The following is a 19607-nucleotide window of genomic DNA, read 5'->3' as shown; positions in this document are numbered from 1 at the left end:
GTGGCATTCCTTGGGGAGACGGGACTGCTCGGACAGACAGTCTAGGGAACGACAACAACAACTCCCCTTCCACCACTGTTCTCCTCCTCACCTCCTCATTTCTCACTCTATCTAGCCTAGTAACCCCTATCATACTTCTCAGACATTTCATCTCAAATACATTCAAATTCCTTCTCTCTTCCTCTCTTATGTTCCATGTTTCTGCCCCGTACAGTGCTGTTGGCACAATCACTCCTTCATATAACCTCCTCTTAGCATCCATTCCCAGATGTCTATTTCTCATTACACTTTTTAATCCACCAAGGCATTTACTCGCTTCTCTCAATCTACATTCTACCTCCACCCCCACTCCTCCCTTTCCTGCCACATTCGCACCCAAGTATCTACAACTTCCTCCAGTCTTTCACCCTTTATGCTCACTTCCAGCCTGCTGTCACTCTCTCCCCTTGTACATCTCATGAATATACAATGAGGAATTTATATTAACACATCTTGCAAGCAATACTCAACTAATAATTCATGAACAACATTCAGAAAAGGAAGATACTGAGGTGCACATTTATATAAAACTTGAACTAACCTGATCAAGGCACTGAGCCACTAAACAGGCACAATTTAGCGTTTCTTTAATGTTATTCATCCATGAACAATTTTCTAAACGACTCAACCACTTGTCCATTCCAGAGCTGTTATCATTTATGCCTGAAAACAATAATATAAAATTTCTAGTTATTTTTATTAGTTCCTGGCAATTATGAAATTATAAAATAGCATACTTACATACATATACCAAAGGTTTTTCCCCCTTATAAGGGAGGTACCCATAAAACAAAGTAGCATCCTGTTTATTTTTGTTTATGTATACTTTCACTGTTGAATACCTGATTGCTGAAAAGTTAAGTGTCATTCTGGAAAGCTATCTTTTTTTGTAGTTCAGTAATGATTATAATATATTACTACCCTCCCATTCGGGGGGAGTTTGTGATGTTAAACCATATCATCATCAACAATCTCTGAATTTTTAAGTCTTACATCTATTTGTTTTAATGAAGGAATCCCTTGTAACCCAAGTAGCATAAAAGATAATCTTTGAAAGTACTGTACTTATTTCAATTAATCCCTACAACCTAGGTTATGAAACATCCAGGAATTAGTTTCTTTGAAACACTAACCTCTTACAAAATTAATATTTTTTGAACACTCTTTATCCTAGAGTAATTACCTATATATCTATTCATACTAAATTTATGAACAGCATATTTCTGAACTATTAAAAAATAATACATACATATTCCAAGGCTTTTCCCCCCTTACAAGGGAGGTAGCCAAAAAGGGAAAGGCATAAAACCATTTCCACCCATTCCATCCCTAAATACACTCCACACCCCTCCACCCTCCCTCTTATCTGAGCACCTCCTGGATGACGGGTCATCCCTGCACCTTGTCCACTGCCCTGGGTCAGAAGCAGTGTCGCAAGACACAGCACATCCACAGCAAGGCCGCTTCATTAAATCGGCGACCCCCCCCTCTCCATCCCCCCATTGCATAAAAGGAGAGGACGGGGAGAAATCCCTTTGGGCTGCGTCAAATTTTGCTCACACATACTACCTCACCTCCCGTCCCCACGCCCATTCCACCTCATGCAATCACAACATCATCCATATACAACCATTCTCCATTCACCCCTGTCTTCTGTCCTCTCCCATCCTTCCTCAACAGACAGTCCCCTCTTCCCCAAAGCCCCCTTCACCCCATCCATCCACCTCATCCTAGGATGTCCCCTCATGTTCACTCCCTCCACATCTGCCTTCCATACCTCTTTTACTAGTCTTTCTTCACTCATTCTTTCCATGTGTCCAAACCATCCTAATATTCTTTCATCAACCCTATCTCCCAGCTCCTTTCCACCCCTGTTCTCCCCCTCACCTCCTCATTTCTCACTCTATCTAGCCTAGTAACCCCCATCATACTTCTCACACACCTCATCTCAAACACATTCAAACTCCTTCTCTCTTCCTCTCTTATGTTCCATGTTTCTGCCCCATATAGTGCTGTTGGCACAATCACTCCTTCATACAGTCTCCTCTTAGCATCCATTCCCAAATGTCTATTCCTCATTACACTCTTTAATCCACCAAGGTATTTACTCGCTTCTCTCAATCTACATTCTACCTCCACCTTCACTCCACCTTTTCCTGCCACATTTGCACCCAAGTATCTAAAACTATCCACTTCCTCCAGTTGCTCTCCCTTAATGCTCACTTCCAGTCTACTGCCACTTTCACCCCTTGTACATCTCATCACCTTACTTTTACCCACATTTATCTTCAGCTTTCTTCTATCACATACTCTCCCAAACTCTGTCACCAACTTCCTCAATCCCTCCCCCGATCCTGCCACAAGCGCAGTGTCGTCCGCAAACAACAGCTGGCTCACCTCCCACTTTTCTCCATTTCCTTTAACCATTTCCAAGACATATATATACTACAGAGATGGAATAATGCATATGAATTACCATCCATAAGTTTTGTGAAGGAATCAATAAGAACATGATGTCTGTCAATGGGTTTGTGGACACGACGCCAATTTGGATAATGAAGCTCTGATTCGTATCCTCCACCTCGAAGCTGTTGGAATATAAAAAATTAATAATGAATAATACTATACTGCATCTAAATTTTTTTATCACCTTTCACACTCTATTTGCTGGTCTTTCTTCACTCATTCTTTCCATGTGCCCAAACCATCCCAATATTTTTCCATCTACCCATCTCCCTAATACTTCTAGATTAAATCTGTCCTGACAGCTTAAGGCTATTGTTCTCATCCTGCTTGTATTCATGGTAAAGATATTTTAAATCCTGATTGACTTTTAAAATCTGAACTGCACTAAAGAAAGTTTCATGTTGATAATTACCTTGGCAGACTGTGAGAGGTTTTGTGTCCGTGTGTCAATGACATAGCCCCGCTTTCCTCTTCCTAGAACAAGGCTAAGAAGTCGCTCATCCTCCTTACATCTCTTACCATTTGGAGTTGTTAGTGGCTGTCCACTACGCAGAAGCACAGCCTAAAACATAGTACACATATGAGTTGTACAAAATTTGGCAGTTTATTAAGAAATGATTGTGTGGATATATTGTGGGGTACTGGCAATATTTTTCCTATAGTTTTAATCTTTATTTTCACATTCTATGACTTGGCACAATGTGGCAAAGAATTATCGTGGTTGCATGTTATTGTGGGGTTAAAAGCTGCTCAGTAGCATGCAGCTGATACTTTAGGGTCTATATGGGGTGCCCCTATGGACCAGAGCCACACATCATTTTGTCTGTGGTAGAGGAAATCTCTATTCATAGAGAAATTATGATACTTTATTATACTGCGACTATCCCTCCATTATGCTATTCTCCACTCTTGTTACTGTCCTGTACCACTTATATGAATATTCATTTTCTCATTTTGCTGAACCCTGAGGTGGGGGAAAACAATACTGCCACAAAGTCTTTCCACTTGAGTTGTAAAAGGCAACAAAAATGGGATGGGGATAGGACTAGGCATCTTTCTGTAGCCCCAAAGGCAACATTCCCTAAAAAAAACAAAGGCATAATAGGGTCTGGGAGGAGTTTTCCAACCGGAACCATAAGGTTTGGGTCTTTTAATGGGCATGGATGTGGTACAGATGAGAGTAAAGGGGAAGAGATTGGCAGTATGTTTGTGAGAAGAAAGATGGATGTGTTGGCAGTGAATGAAACAAAGTTGAGAGGGAGGGGCAAGTTTGAATTGGGAGTGTAGTTGGGAGGGTCTCAGGAGTGAAGAGAGGATGAGGGAGAGATGGGTTGGCTATACTAGTAAGTGAAGAGATAGATAAGCGTGTGGTGGAGTGGAAGGTTTCTTCAAGGTTACTGTGGATGAAGGTGAAACTGGGAAGGGAGATGTGGGTTTTTGTAAGTGCATATGGGCCTGGTAGGCAAACGAGTGTAGAGGGAAAAGAGGATCTTTGGATGGATTTAAATGAGTGCATAGAGGGTTTAGGGAGAAATGCCAATGTAGTGGTATTGGGAGACCTTATTGCTAGGGTAGAAAAGGAACCAATAGACAGAGTGGTTGGGAAGTATGGAGTTCCAGGAAAAATCGTAGTGGAGAGTCGATGGTGGAGACGTGTCTAGAGACTTGATGATAGCAAATAGTGTTCAGGAAGAACGTCAAGCATAAGTACACATGGGCACATGGAAGAGGGTGGTGGATGGGTGGTAGATAGGGCATTAATGGACTACATAGTGGTAAGCAGGAGAATAGTAGGAAGAGTTAAGGATGTACATGTTCTAAGGGGAGAGAGTGGGGGAATATCAGATCATGTTTTGGTGGAAGTTAAGTTGAGAGTGGAAGATAGATGGAGAAAGAGGAAAAGGACAGAAGGTACAGACATGCTTAAAGTAAACTGGTTAAATGAGAAAGAAAAGGAGAATGGGTATAAGAAGAAGCTGAGAGACAGGAGGGAATAGAAGGAAAGGTAGTGAGTGGTGGGATGAGGAAGCAAAGGCAGTTGTGGAAGAGAAGAAGCAAGCTTTCACAGATTGGTTACAAAATATGACAAGAGAATTATGAGAGGTACAAAGAAAAGAAAAGAGAAGTAAGGCAGATAAAGGAGGCAAAGAGGAGAGCAGATGTGAAATGGGGTAAGAGTATGACAGAAACTTTGAAAGTAATAAAAATATTTTTGGAAAGAAATTAAGAGAGGAAGAGGAGGTGAATCAAGTAGAGAAGAAAAGGTAAAAGGTGCAGATGGAGAGATAATAATGGAAGAAACGCCAATAAGAGGAAGATGGGCAGATTATTTTAGGGAGTTGCTAAATGTGAAGGAGGATAGGGAGGGAAAGGTAGTTGCAGTGTAAAGTGCTAAGAAAATGACAGTGATGAGTAAGAAAAATGGAGGAGAAATAAGGAAAGATGAGGTGAAGGCAGTTGTTAAGATGATGAGAGCAGGTAAGGCACCTGGGTTGGATGGGTGTCAAGCAGTGTCTAAAAAAAGGACGTACAATGATGGTGGACTGGCTGGTAAGGTTATTTATTGTTTGTTTAAGAGAGGGTAGAGTGCTGGAGGACTGGAGGAGTGCCTGTATAGTTCTACTTTACAATGGAAAAGGGGACAAGTGTGAGAGTAGTAGTTTCAGAGGGATGAATTTGTTAAGTGTAGTTGGGAAGGCTTATGGGAAGGTTTTGATTGAGAAGATTAGGAGAGGAACAGAGGAAGTAATTGGTGAGGGACATTGTGGGTTTAGGGCAAGTAGGGGTTGTGTGGATCAGATTTTGTGGTAAGACAGATATGTGAGAAAACTTTATGAAAAGGTATGGATTTTTTTGGTCCTTATGGTTTTGGAAAAGGCTTATGACAAGGTAGACAGGAGGGCATTGTGGGAGGTATTGCAGATATATGTATTTGAAAAAGCTGTAATAAGCGAAACGTCGTACAAATAAAGGCTCCCTCCTCATATGGTGTTTAACTCGTCAATAAGAGGAAAGCTGTTAAGAGTCGTCAAAAGTTTTTACGAGAGTAGTAAGACAGTGGTAGTAAGAGAGTGGTAAGACAGATATGTGAGAAAGCTATAGGAAAGGGGAAAGATGTTTTTTTGGCTTTTATGGATCTGGAAAAGGCTTACGACAAGGTAGACAGGAAGGCACTGTGGGAGGTTTTGCGGATATACGGGATAGGAGGAAAGCTTCTAGCTGTCAAGAGTTTTTATGAGAGTAGTAGAGCATGTGTCAGGATTAGAAATGGAGAGAGTGAATGGTTCGAGGTAAAGGTGGGACTTTGTCAGGGATGCGTTATGTCGCCCTGGCTGTTCAACTTGAACATGGATGGGGTGGTGCAAGAGGTAAATGCAAGGGTGGTGGGTCAGGGATTGGAGATGGTTAAAGAAAATGGAGAAAAGTGGGAGGTTGAGCCAGCTGTTATTTGCGGACGACACTGCGCTTGTGGCAGGGATTGAGGAAGTTGGTGAGAGAGTTTGGGAGAGTGTGTGATAGAAAAAAGCTGAAGATAAATGTGGGTAAAAGTAAGGTGGGGGAAAAGAATACTGCCAACAAGTATTTCCATTTGAATCGTAAGAGGCGAGAAGAAAGGGACGGGGATTGGGACTAGGCATCCTTCTCCTTGTAGTCCCACAGGGGGCATTCCTAAAAAAAAAAAGTAAAGGCATAAGAGGGTCTAGGAGTTTTCCGATCAGCACCCTAAGGTTTGGGTCTTTTAATGTGCGTGGATGTGGTACAGATGAGAGTAAAAGGGAAGAGATAGGTAGTGTGTTTGTGAGAAGAAAGATGGATGTGTTGGCTTTGAGTGAAACTAAGCTGAAAGGGAAGGGCGAGTGTAAGTGGGAGGTTATCAGGAGTGAAGAGAGGGCGAGGGAGGGAAGGGGTGGCTATACTAATAAGTGAAGAGATAGGTAAATGTGTAGTGGAGTGGAAGGAGGTTTCCTCAAGGATAATGTGGATGAAGGTGGAACTGGGAAAGGAGATGTGGGTTTTTGTAAGTGCATATGGGCCTGGCAGTGAGAAGAGCATAGAAGAAAGGGAGGCTTTTTGGATAGATTTAAATGAGTGCATAGAGGATTTAGGGAGAAATATCAATGTAATAGTATTGGGAGACCTTAATGCTAGTGTAGGAAATGATCCAATTGATGGAGTGGTTGGGAAATGTGGAGTTCCAGGAAAGAATCGTAGTGGAGAGTTGATGGTGGAAATGTGTCTATAAAGAGAGTTGATGATAGCAAATACAGTGTTTCGGAAGAAAGTCAAGCATAAGTACACATGGGAGAGGGTGGTGGATGGAAGGTTGGTAGACAGCGTTAATGGACTATGTAGTGGTAAATAGGATTATGATAGGAAGAGTTAAGGATGTACATGTGCTAATGGGAGAGGGTGGGGGAATATCAGATCATTTTTTGGTGGAAGGTAAGTTGAGAGTGGAGGATAGATGGAGGAAGAGGAAAGGGACAAAAGGTAGGGAGGTGCTTAGAGTGAACTCTTTAAATGAAAAGGAAAAGGAGAAGGAGTACAAGAAGAAGCTGAAAGAGGAGTGGGAGGGAGTGAAGGATAGAGTAGAGCTAGGAGTGGAGGAGGAATGGGAATGGTTCAAGGAGGGAGTCACAAAGTGTGCAAAGATGGTGTGTGGAACAAGAAGGACAGGAGGAAATAGAAGGAAGGGTAGTGAATGGTGGGATGAGGAAACAAAGAAGGTTGTAGAAGAGAAGAAGCAAGCTTTCACAGATTGGTTACAAAATAGGACAAGGGACAAAGAAAAGAAAAGAGAAGTAAAGCAAAAGGTAAAGGAGGCAAAGAGGAGAGCAGATGTGAAATGGGGTAAGAGTATGACGGAAAAATTTGAAAGTAATAAAATGATGTTTTGGAAAGAAATTAAGAGAGGAAGAGGAGGCGAATCAAGTAGAGAAGAAAAGGTAAAAGGTGCAGATGGAGAGATGATAATGGAAGAGAAGGCAGTAAGGGGAAGATGGGCAGAGTATTTTAGGGAGTTGCTAAATGTGAAGGAGGATAGGGAGGGAAAGATAGCTGCAGTGGGAAATGCTAAGAAAATGACCCTGATGAGTGAGGAAAATTGAGGAGAAATAAGGAAGGATGAAGTGAAGGCAGTTGTTAAGATGATGAAAGCAGGTAAGGCACCTGGTCTGGATGGATGCCATGCAGAAAGTCTAAAAAAAGGAGGTACAGTGATGGTGGACTGGCTGGTGAGGTTATTTAATGTTTGCTGAAGAGAGGGTAGAGTGCCGGAGGACTGGAGGAGCGCCTGTATAGTTCCACTTTACAAGGGAAAAGGGGACAAGTGTGAATGTAGTAGTTTGAGAGGGATTAGCTTGTTAAGTGTAGTTGGGAAGGCTTATGGGAGGATCTTGATTGAGAGGGTTAGGAGAGGAGCAGAGGGAGTAATTGGTGAGGAACAGTGTGGCTTTAGGATGGGTAGAGGTTGTGTAGATCAGATTTTTGTCACAGATATGTGAGAAAGCTATAGGAAAGGGGGAGGATGTTCTTTGGGCCTTTATGGAGCTGGAAAAGGTTTATGACAGGGTAGATATAAAGGCACTGTGGGAGGTTTTGTGGATATATTGGATAGGAGGAAAGCTTCTAGGAGCTGTCAAGAGTTTTTATGAGAGTAGTAGAGCTTGTGTCAGGATTAGAAATGGAGAGAGTGAATGGCTCGAGGTAAAGGTGGGACTTGGTCAAGGATGCATTATGTTGCCCTGGCTGTTCAACTTATACATGGATGGGGTAGTGCAAGAGGTAAATGCAAGGGTAGTGGGTCAGGGATTGGAGATAGTTAAAGAAAATGGAGAAAAGTGGGAGGTGAGCCAGCTGTTGTTTGCAGACGACACTGCGCTTGTGGCAGGATCAGGGGAGGGATTGAGGAAGTTGGTGACAGAGTTTGGGAGAGTGTGTGATAGAAGAAAGCTGAAGATAAATGTGGGTAAAAGTAAGGTGATGAGATGTACAAGGGGTGAAAGTGGCAGTAGTCTGGAAGTGAGCATTAAGGGAGAGCAACTGGAGGAAGTGGATAGTTTTAGATACTTGGGTGAAAATGTGGCAGGAAAAGGTGGAGTGGAGGTGGAGGTAGAATGTAGATTGAGAGAAGCGAGTAAATGCCTTGGTGGATTAAAAAGTGTAATGAGGAATAGACATTTGGGAATGGATGCTAAGAGGAGACTGTATGAAGGAGTGATTGTGCCAACAGCACTATATGGGGCAGAAACATGGAACATAAGAGAGGAAGAGAGAAGGAGTTTGAATGTGTTTGAGATGAGGTGTGTGAGAAGTATGATGGGGGTTACTAGGCTAGACAGAATGAGAAATGAAGAGGTGAGGAGGAGAACAGGGGTGGAAAGGGAGTTGGGAGATAGGGTTGATGAAAGAGTATTAGGATGGTTTGGACACTTGGAGAGAATGAGTGAAGAAAGACTAGTAAAAGAGATATGGAAGGCAGATGTGGAGGGAGTGAACATGAGGGGACGTCCTAGGATGAGGTGGATGGATGGGGTGAAGGGGGCTTTGGGGAAGAGGGGAATGTCTGTTGAGGAAGGATGGGAGAGGACAGAAGACAGGGGTGAATGGAGAATGGTTCTATATGGATGATGTTGTGATGCATGAGGTGGAATAGGTGGGGGGATGGGGGTGAGGTAGTATATGTGAGCAAAATTTGACGCAGCCCGAGGGGATTTCTCCCTGCCTTCTCCTTTTATGCATGGGGGGACGGTGAGGGGGGGTCGCCGATTTAATGAAGCGGCCTTGCTGTGGATGTGCTGTGTCTTGCGACACTGCTTCTGACCCAGGGCAGTGGACAAGGTGCAGGGATGACCCATCATCCAGGAGGTGCTATGATAAGAGGGAGAGTGGAGGGGAGTGGAGTGTATTCAGGGATGGAATGGGTGGGAATGTTTTTATGCCTTTTTCTTTTTGGCTACCTCCCTTGTAAAGGGGAAAAAGCCTTGGTATATGTATGAGAAATGGAGAGTGAGTAATTTGAGATATAGGTGGGACTTTGCCAGGGATGTGTTATATCACCTTGGCTGTTCAACTTATACATGGATGGGGTGGTGTGAGAGGTAAAAGTAAGGAAAATGGATCAGGATTGGAGATGGTTAAAGGAAATGGAGAAAAGTGGGATATAAGCCAGTTGTTGTTTGCTGACAGCACTGCACTTGTGGCAGGATCAGAGGAAGGATTCAGGAAGTTAGTGACAGAGTTTAGGAAAGTGTGCAAAAGAAGAAAGTTGAAGATCAATGTGGGTAAAAGTAAGGAGATGAGATGTATAAGGTGAGAATGTGGTAGCAGACTGGAAGTGTTATGGGAGAGAGACTGGAGGAAGTAGATAGTTTTAGATGCTTGAGTGCAAATGTGGCAGGAAAGGGATGAGTGGAGGTGGAGGTAGAATGTAGATTGAGAGAAGCAAGTAAATGCCTTGTGGGATTAAGAAAGGTAATGGGAAGTAGACATTTGGGAATTGATGCTAAGAGGAGAATGTATGAAGGGGTGATTGTGCCAACAGCACATAAGAGAGGAAGAGAGAAGGAGTTTGAATGTGTTTGAGATGAGGTGTGTGAGAAGTATGATGGGGGTTACTAGGCTAGATAGAGTGAGTAATGAGGAGGTGAGGAGGAGAACAGGGGTGGAAAGGGAGTTGGGAGATAGGATTGATGAAAGAGTATTGGGATGGTTTGGACACATGGAAAGAATAAATGAAGAAAGATTAGTAAAAGACATGTGGAAGGCAGGGGTAGAAGGAGTGAACATGAATGGGCAACCAAGGATGAGATGGATGGATGGGGTAAAAGGGGCATTGGGAAAGAGGGGAATGTCTGTTGAGATAGGATGGGAGAAGAGAGAAGACAGGGGTGAAGGAGAATGGTTGTGTTTGTATGATGCTGTGATGCATGAAAGTGAGTGGGTGGGAGATGTTGGGTGAAGGAGTATGTGTGAAAATAATAATTTGATGCAGCCCAAAGGGATTTCTCCCCATCTTCTCTTTCTCTGCATGAGGGGATGGATATGGGGGTGTTGCTGATTTCATGAACTGGCCTTGCTGTGGATGTGCTGTTTTGCAACACTCCTTCAGACCCTGGGCAGTGGGCGAGATGCAGGGATGACCCATTATCCAGGAGGAGCCAAGATAAGAATGGGAGTGGAGTATGTGGGGATGGAATCAGTGGGAGTGGAGTTTTTATTTTTTGGGTACCTCCCTTGTAAGGGAGAAAAATTCTTTGGTATATGTATATTTTATTAATATAGTCAGAGTTAGAGAACGAATAATAAAGCTCTGACTTTATATTTTAAATTGTGAGTATTGTGATGCATCAACAAATATTTGTACATCAGGCATCTAATGCTGCATGCAAGAATTTGACTCATATTGAAGAGGCTAATTAGTAGAAACAGTGACAGATATTATGTTATGATTGGGGGTATCCAACAAAAATGAATCTCCACCTGCTTTCATAAACTTGAGGTAATCTTTTTTTACTGTGATATACAACTCACGGAGTTGTATGTGATCTAGAAATAATGATATGGTTTTATGTCACAATCTCTCCTGTATTGGGAAGCTGGAATGGCCCCCCTTACAGAGGACTTTCTGGTGTGGAATTTAATGAACCATGCCCTTGGTTTAACTTTGACCTAATAAAAAGAAATTATGACTTGTTACCTGGGGATGAAATAAGATCATTTCAATCTATCTATTTACCAAGAGCTTCTTCCCCCTCATAAAGTAGGCAGCCAAATCAAAGGTATGTATCTACTCCCATCCATTCCACTCCTCTACCACCCTGTCCTCCCTCTCATCTTAGCTCTTCATGGGTGACGGGTCATCCCTGTATCCTGCCCACTGCCCTGTGTCAGAAGGAATGTAGCAAGACACAGTACATCCACAGCAAAGCCACTTCACTTAATCAGTGACCCCCTCCCTTTCAATCCCTTCATGCAGAACAAAACAATTTCAGTGTGGTAAAAAGATATTCTGTTACTGGTAGGCATGAGGTTGAATTTACACATAAGCTTTTGGACACTCAACATTTTAGAAAGTTTCAAACAACATATAAGCTCCCTTGTACCCAAACTTGATATATACTTACAGAGCTCTCATGTCTGTATGCCAAGACTGGAAATCGTCCACCCTGACGGAAGTTAGCAATTGCCACAAGTTCATTGTCATCGATACTCTTTGGGACAACCATTGCACTTGGGTAGGATGGACACACCTGTAATTAGTCTTAAGTCAATTAAATACAGATGGACTATTATCTTATCTATATATTTTTTCAAGATACAAGGATCAATAACAGTGGACAACTGGTGACTACCCCCCTCCCCCTACCACTTTCAGTCAGGAACAGAGAGATAGTCCCACACTAATACAACACAAACAGCAGTCCAAAGTTTCTTCCACTGTGGGGCTATTGGTTTTCCACTTTGTGAAACTCGAGGCAACTATTCATTATCAATTGATTCAAGATACAAATAACCTGTGCATACATACATATACACACATAGGGCCCTCTTTTCCCCATGAGGAGGGTGGCTGAGTCAAAGCATGCAACCACTCCACATTCATTGAAACTCATTCACTGCCTCTCCCAGCTCAGCACCTCATCTATGAAGACGCTGACAATGCTGATGTATATATCAAACTAACCTTGTAATCTTTGTTCACATAAGACATTCTCCAGTCATCCCCTGATTGCACAAGCCGGGAAAACTCTGACTCTGGCAGAAAAGCTGTCCAACCATCTTCCAAAACAGTGTACATTGGTCTATAGAAGAATGGGTATAACAATGTTGGCTCATCTGAAATGAATACATTGAATTATTTGACATATAAGGATAATCAAGTTTAATGCAAGCAATAAAAAAAAAACAATACTGCAAGAGAGAGAGAGAGAGAGAGAGAGAGAGAGAGAGAGAGAGTGAGAAACTGCTCCTGAGAATGTTCATGAGAGTTGATGAATCATTGAAAAATATAGTTTCTGAAAAAAAAAGACCCATTATTTCTTGTCAGGCAATCAAATCTTGAAACTATATGCCCATTCTGCAGAAAACAACATCACTTCACAAAAGGAAGGATAGGCCTTTTTTTTTTCTCTTTGCTCTAAAAGATATATAATCTGAAAAAAGTGTTTAGTGATCAAAAAATTATTACTATTATCAACTACTATTATCTGAATCTCAGGAATAGAATACTCTACCATTCTTGTTTTATGAAAGAAAAAGAAGGAAAAGAAAAGAAATAAAATATATATATATATATATACAGACACACATACTATATATATACAGTATATATATATTACAGGTGAAAAATATAATCACACATTTGTCAATAATGTAGAAACCACTGTTGGAGTAGAAAAGACTGGAAACGGGGAATCTATATATTTCGATTGCAAACTGCAATCCTCTTCAGTAGAAGAAGAGGATTGCAGTTTGCAATTGAAATATATAGATTCCCCGTTTCCAGTCTTTTCTACTCCAACAGTGTTTTCTACGTTATATATATATATATATATATATATATATATATATATATATATATATATATGCATATATATATATGTATATATATATATATATATATATATATATATATATATATTACATATGTATATATATATATACATATATACATATATATATATACAGGTAAACGTCGACTTACGATGGCATTAGGTTTCGATAGAGCCATCGTAAGACGATCTCATCGTAAGTCGATCCCCACTCTGTTCCGTGGTCACTGTACCTAGCCTACCTGTATATTAACCACCAGAGATACTGAATATAGCCTATTAAACATGTACAGTAGTTTATTTAATTATTTTTATCCTTTTTACCATATTCAAACACTATAATATGTATTTTCAGTACGGGACTTAAATCTCGCGGGCAGCAGCCAATGCCAGCCGTACGACGTGACGTAATAATACTCGCATCATAAAATATAGTCACCGCTTATATCGATCGTTCTCTCTTTCACCCGCGAATTTTGAAAACCACAGAGAATGGGATTTAGGGCACATTTGAGAGAATGTAAAAACACAGGGGCGACTACAATAAATATAATCAAGACGCCGATATGGCAGCGTCGCGAATCCACTTGCTCCTCATGACGCCTACGTGTGCGGCACCGTATGGAAGGGGTTAAATTATCATATCGTCGTCGTCGTCGTCGTCATCGTAAAGTCGAACAATCGTAAGTCGCGGCCATCGTAAGTCGACGTTTACCTGTATATACATATATATATATATATATATATATATATATATATATATATATATATACATATATATATACATATATACATATACATATATATATATACATATATATATATTATACATATATACATATATATATATATATACATATATATATATATATATATATATATATACATATATACATATACATATATATATATATATACATATAGATATATATATATATATATATATATATATACACACATATATATACATATATATATATATCTAGATATATAAATATATATACATATATATACATATATATACATATATATATATATATATATACATATATATACATATATATATATATATATATATATATACATATATATACATATATATACACATATATATACAATATATATATATACATATATATATACATATATATATACATATATATATATATAATATATATACGGTACACACACACACACATATATATATATATATATATACATTGTATATATATATATATATATATATATATATACATATACATATAACGTATATATATATATATACATATAACGTATATACAGTGCTCGACAAAAGTTCGCGGCGCCTCAGCGAATCTAAACAAAAATGCACAAAAATGTAATTAATCATTATATCTATTGGATTTTTACTCACCTAATACTTGGTTGGGAGTCCTTTGCACTTTAACACAGCCTCAAGACGACGTGGAAGTGAAGCAGCTAGGTTGTGGAGGGTTGTAGGCTCAAAATTATCCCAGACTTCCTGAATGGCTGCCTCGAGCTTGGGTATAGAGCTGACGTCTTTGCCTTGTAACCTCTTCTTTATAATGTGCCACAAATTTTCAATTGGGTTCAAATCAGGGCTATTACCTGGCCAGTCCTTTATAAAGTTCACTTCACAGTCGTTGAGCCAAGTAGTGATGGATTTAGCAGTGTGGCAGGGGGCACCGTCCTGCTGAAAAACTGTGGCACCTGTTTTTTCAAATGATTCAGGTAAATTTTCACACAGAAGCTCCAAGTACACGTTTTGGTTCACTTTTAAGTTCTTGGGTAACACTACTAATGACCCCAAGCCCTTGCCGCTGAAACAGCCCCACACCATTAAAGTATCAGGGAATTTGACAGTACCCTTGACTTCCATGTCGCCGGTACACCTTTGCACCACGGTTACAGGTGACACTGAAGGTGGCCTCGTCAGACCACAAAACGTCAAGCCAGTCGTCCTCAGTCCAGTGAGAGTATTTCTTGGCAAATTCAATCCTTCTGGCTTTCTGCTTCTTGGTGACAAGTGGCTTAGCAACAGGCTGGTGACTCACGTACCCAAGCTCATGCACCCTTCGTGACACTGTCCTCACAGACACCTCACCAAACACCCCAGGGTTCTGTTCCTTCACTACCCTTGCTGTCTTACGAAGAGATGCCAGACAACACCACTCAGTTGCCATGTGGCTGTCATTGTGAGAGAGTGTCTGCAGTACATTTTTTTTTGGTAGCTTGAAAATTTGTGGCACATTATAAAGAAGAGGTTACAAGGCAAAGACGTCAGCTCTATACCCAAACTCGAGGCAGCCATTCAGGAAATCTGGGATAATTTTGAGCCTACAACCCTCCACAACCTAGCTGCTTCACTTCCACGTCGTCTTGAGGCTGTGTTAAAGCGCAAAAGACTCCCAACCAAGTATTAGTGAGTAAAAATCCAATAAATATAATGATTAATTACATTTTTGTGCATTTTTGTTTAGATTCGCTGAGGCGCCGCGAACTTTTGTCGAGCACTGTATATACATATATATATACATATATATATATATACATATATACATTTACATATACATATATACATATACATATATACATATACATATATACATATACATATATATATACATATATACATATACATATATATATACATATATATATACATATATACATATACATATACGTATATATATACATATATATATACGTACATATATATATATACGTATATATATATATATACGTATATATATATATATACGCATATACACATATATATATATACATATGTATATATATACATATATATAAAACAATATATATATACATATATATACATACATATATATATATATATATATACATATACATATATATACATACATATATATATATACATACATATATATATACATACATATATATACATATATATATATATACATATATATATATTTTTGTGTAGCCAGGTAGGATATTTTCTTGCAGGCAGACGAGGTTAAATGCTATTGAAGATTCATTTTTGATTATCTTCTTGCGTATAGTCTCTATACGACGAATAGTTGACTTATCATTTTCTGTAAGTCTGTTTAGGAGATCTCTTATATTGGCCGACGTTTCGGAACTCTCTTGTTCCATCTTCCAGGGCGATATGATGTGTCAAGTTTTCTGTGTAGGTTATATATGGGATGTACGGATCATGGACACTGTGTCGAGGAAAAGTTGGATGCTCATTGGTGGATGGTAGCCAATGAGCGTGCGTTGTTTTCACTCGCGGGGGGGGTGGTCTCTCCCAGTGGGCGAAGCGATGGGGTTCGTTGGTCGCTTAGCACTTAGTCTTTTGCTAGATGGCAAGACCCGTAGGTCTTCCACCTGGATGTTGATTGATGGCTGCTTTGCTTGAATGTAGAGTGCTTCAAGGAGTAGCAACCTTCGTGGATCTCTTTCTCTGTCAATGATTGTTGTGTTGTGGTCCAGATCTTTTCTTGTTAGTGGTCTGTTGAGTTTGGTAGTATGGTGGGACTTTATGGATCCGTTACTCAAATGGCATGTCAGGCGTCTTGTAAGCTTAGTGGTTGTCATACCAATGTAAGAATGAGGTCCACACTCCTCACTATTGCAGCTATATTGGTATACAACATGGTCTTCTTGTAACTCTGTTTTCGTTGTGTTGGGGCGATTACGTATCATTAGTTGGGATGTCTTCTTTGTCTTGTAATATATGATGATCTGGATGTGTTTTGCTGGGTCGGTGGGTAGTACATTCTTGTGAATAATGTCCTTTATGATCTTCTCGTCTGCTTTGTATTCTGTGGACATATGGCTTTTGTAGTAGATTTTTATAGGTTTCTTTTCGCTTGTGGTGTTTCTGTCTTCGTCGGTGTACCATTTGTTTAAATGTGTTTGTATTGCTTGTGATACATCTGAGTTTGCGTATCCATTGTTGATAAGTACTTGTGTGATTCTCTCCAGTTCTTGGTGGGTTTGTGTCCAAGTGGAGCAATGCGAGAGGGCCCTTCTAACGTAAGCGCCGATGGTGGATTGTAGGTAGCGCTTCGGGCACTCGCTATTTCCGTTTAAGCAGAGTCCAGTGCTTGTCGGTTTGGTGTATACTGTAGTTACGAAGCCTGTATTTCGAGCGGTGACGAGGACATCAAGGAAGGGGAGGCATCCATTATTTTCTTCCTCGTAAGTAAAATTGAGGTCTGAGGCTGCGATGAATCGATTCCTCAGGTCTTGTAGTTCATCGATATCTTTTAATTGTACGAAGATATCATCCACGTATCTACAGTATAATGAGGGTCGAGCTGTTGCGAGGACCTCGGTTTCAATGGTACCCATATAAAAGTTGGCAAATAAGACACCGAGAGGGCTTCCCATTGCTACAACCGTCGATCTGCTTGTAAAGCTGTCCACTGGGAGAGGTGAAGGGGGCCTCTTTTGTACAAATTTCGAGTAGTTTTTTCAAGGTGTTTTCTGGGATGTCAAGAGGCTTTGTGCCATTGCTGTGGTACACTCGTTTTAAGATGAAATCGATGGTCTTATTTATTGGGACGTGGGTAAAGAGACTTTCCACATCCAGCGATGCGATGGAGGCATTTTCTACTGGAGGAGCATCCCTTAAGATTTCCAGGAAATCAGAGGCTGAAGTAAGTGTGTATGTGCTTGGGACGTAAGGAGTGAGAAGCTCATTTAGTTTCTTTGCTATGGGATATGTGGCGGTAGGTATTTGTGAAATGATGGGTCTTATGGGATTGCCTTCTTTGTGTGTCTTGATGTTGCCAAAGGCATATCCTGGTGTGTACTCGCCAGTGAGCTTCGGGAATCTTTGGCTTCCGGCTTTTGCGTGGATACTTGAGATGAGGTTGTTCAGTTTCTTTTTAATGGCCTCGGTTGGGTTGCGTGTTATCTTCATGAATTTGGTGGTGTCATTGAATATGGTGTTCATCTTTTGGATATACTCTTCTTTGCTGATGATAACATAGGCGGCGGTCTTATCAGCCCGTCTGATGGTAATGTCTGGGTTCTCGCGTAGTTGCTTTGCGGCGATGTGATGGTATTTATTAATCAGCTTACTATGGTAAGTTCCTCGGGTTTTTCCAGCTTCAGCAAGAAGGGATGGTTGAAGATCTGGGTTAGTGCTAACTTGTCCAGTCTGTTCAAGTTGTTGAATATCATCGAGGAGGACTTCTATCTCAAGTCGCTTTCGGTGTGGTTGTGGCTTCGAGAGGAAGTGGCAGTTGAGTCCCATATTTAACAGTTCTTCTTGATCTTTTGTGGGGACGTAGTTGGTGAGATTCACATAGCCCGCTGGAGGCCGGGGAAGTTTTATGTTACCCCCATATAGCTTGGTTAGTTTTTTCACCATACCGCTTTCCACTCCTTTGCGGTGTTGATCGTAGATTGCTTGTAGTTTGATGTTAATCTCTTTTTTAAGGTCAGTTGGAGCTTTTGTTTCGTTCCATTTCTTCTCTAGATTTCTCACTTCCTCTAGCTGAGAGTGTATTATCTCCCTTTTCTCTTCTATTTGACGCTCAACTAGTTCTCTCCGGAACTTGTGAGTGAACTTTTCATTTCTGGCTTTCTCGTCGTGAAGTTTTATTTTTGTGTAGCCAGGTAGGATATTTTCTTGCAGACAGACGATAATCAAAAATGAATCTTCAATAGCATTTAACCTCGTCTGCCTGCAAGAAAATATCCTACCTGGCTACACAAAAATAAAACTTCACGACGAGAAAGCCAGAAATGAAAAGTTCACTCACAAGTTCCGGAGAGAACTAGTTGAGCGTCAAATAGAAGAGAAAAGGGAGATAATACACTCTCAGCTAGAGGAAGTGAGAAATCTAGAGAAGAAATGGAACGAAACAAAAGCTCCAACTGACCTTAAAAAAGAGATTAACATCAAACTACAAGCAATCTACGATCAACACCGCAAAGGAGTGGAAAGCGGTATGGTGAAAAAACTAACCAAGCTATATGGGGGTAACATAAAACTTCCCCGGCCTCCAGCGGGCTATGTGAATCTCACCAACTACGTCCCCACAAAAGATCAAGAAGAACTGTTAAATATGGGACTCAACTGCCACTTCCTCTCGAAGCCACAACCACACCGAAAGCGACTTGAGATAGAAGTCCTCCTCGATGATATTCAACAACTTGAACAGACTGGACAAGTTAGCACTAACCCAGATCTTCAACCATCCCTTCTTGCTGAAGCTGGAAAAACCCGAGGAACTTACCATAGTAAGCTGATTAATAAATACCATCACATCGCCGCAAAGCAACTACGCGAGAACCCAGACATTACCATCAGACGGGCTGATAAGACCGCCGCCTATGTTATCATCAGCAAAGAAGAGTATATCCAAAAGATGAACACCATATTCAATGACACCACCAAATTCATGAAGATAACACGCAACCCAACCGAGGCCATTAAAAAGAAACTGAACAACCTCATCTCAAGTATCCACGCAAAAGCCGGAAGCCAAAGATTCCCGAAGCTCACTGGCGAGTACACACCAGGATATGCCTTTGGCAACATCAAGA

The 19607-nt window shown here is 40.6% G+C and overlaps 1 protein-coding gene across 1 annotated transcript in view; it reads right to left on the bottom strand.

The window, feature by feature from the left end:
- The window catches only part of LOC143036434 (myotubularin-related protein 9-like), a 56298-nt gene that overhangs the window by 30142 nt on the left and 6549 nt on the right, over positions 1–19607 (bottom strand). Inside the window, 5 exon segments of the mRNA XM_076203785.1 lie at positions 581–702; positions 2516–2627; positions 2918–3067; positions 11631–11756; positions 12191–12342. Coding sequence (XP_076059900.1) covers positions 581–702; positions 2516–2627; positions 2918–3067; positions 11631–11756; positions 12191–12342 — 662 coding nt within the window.

The sequence above is a fragment of the Oratosquilla oratoria genome, chromosome 20, assembly GCF_046742065.1.
Source record: "Oratosquilla oratoria isolate Oo_2021 chromosome 20, ASM4674206v1, whole genome shotgun sequence".
NCBI classification, from domain to species: Eukaryota; Metazoa; Arthropoda; class Malacostraca; order Stomatopoda; family Squillidae; genus Oratosquilla; species Oratosquilla oratoria.
This window is presented reverse-complemented; position numbering and strand designations above follow the sequence as displayed.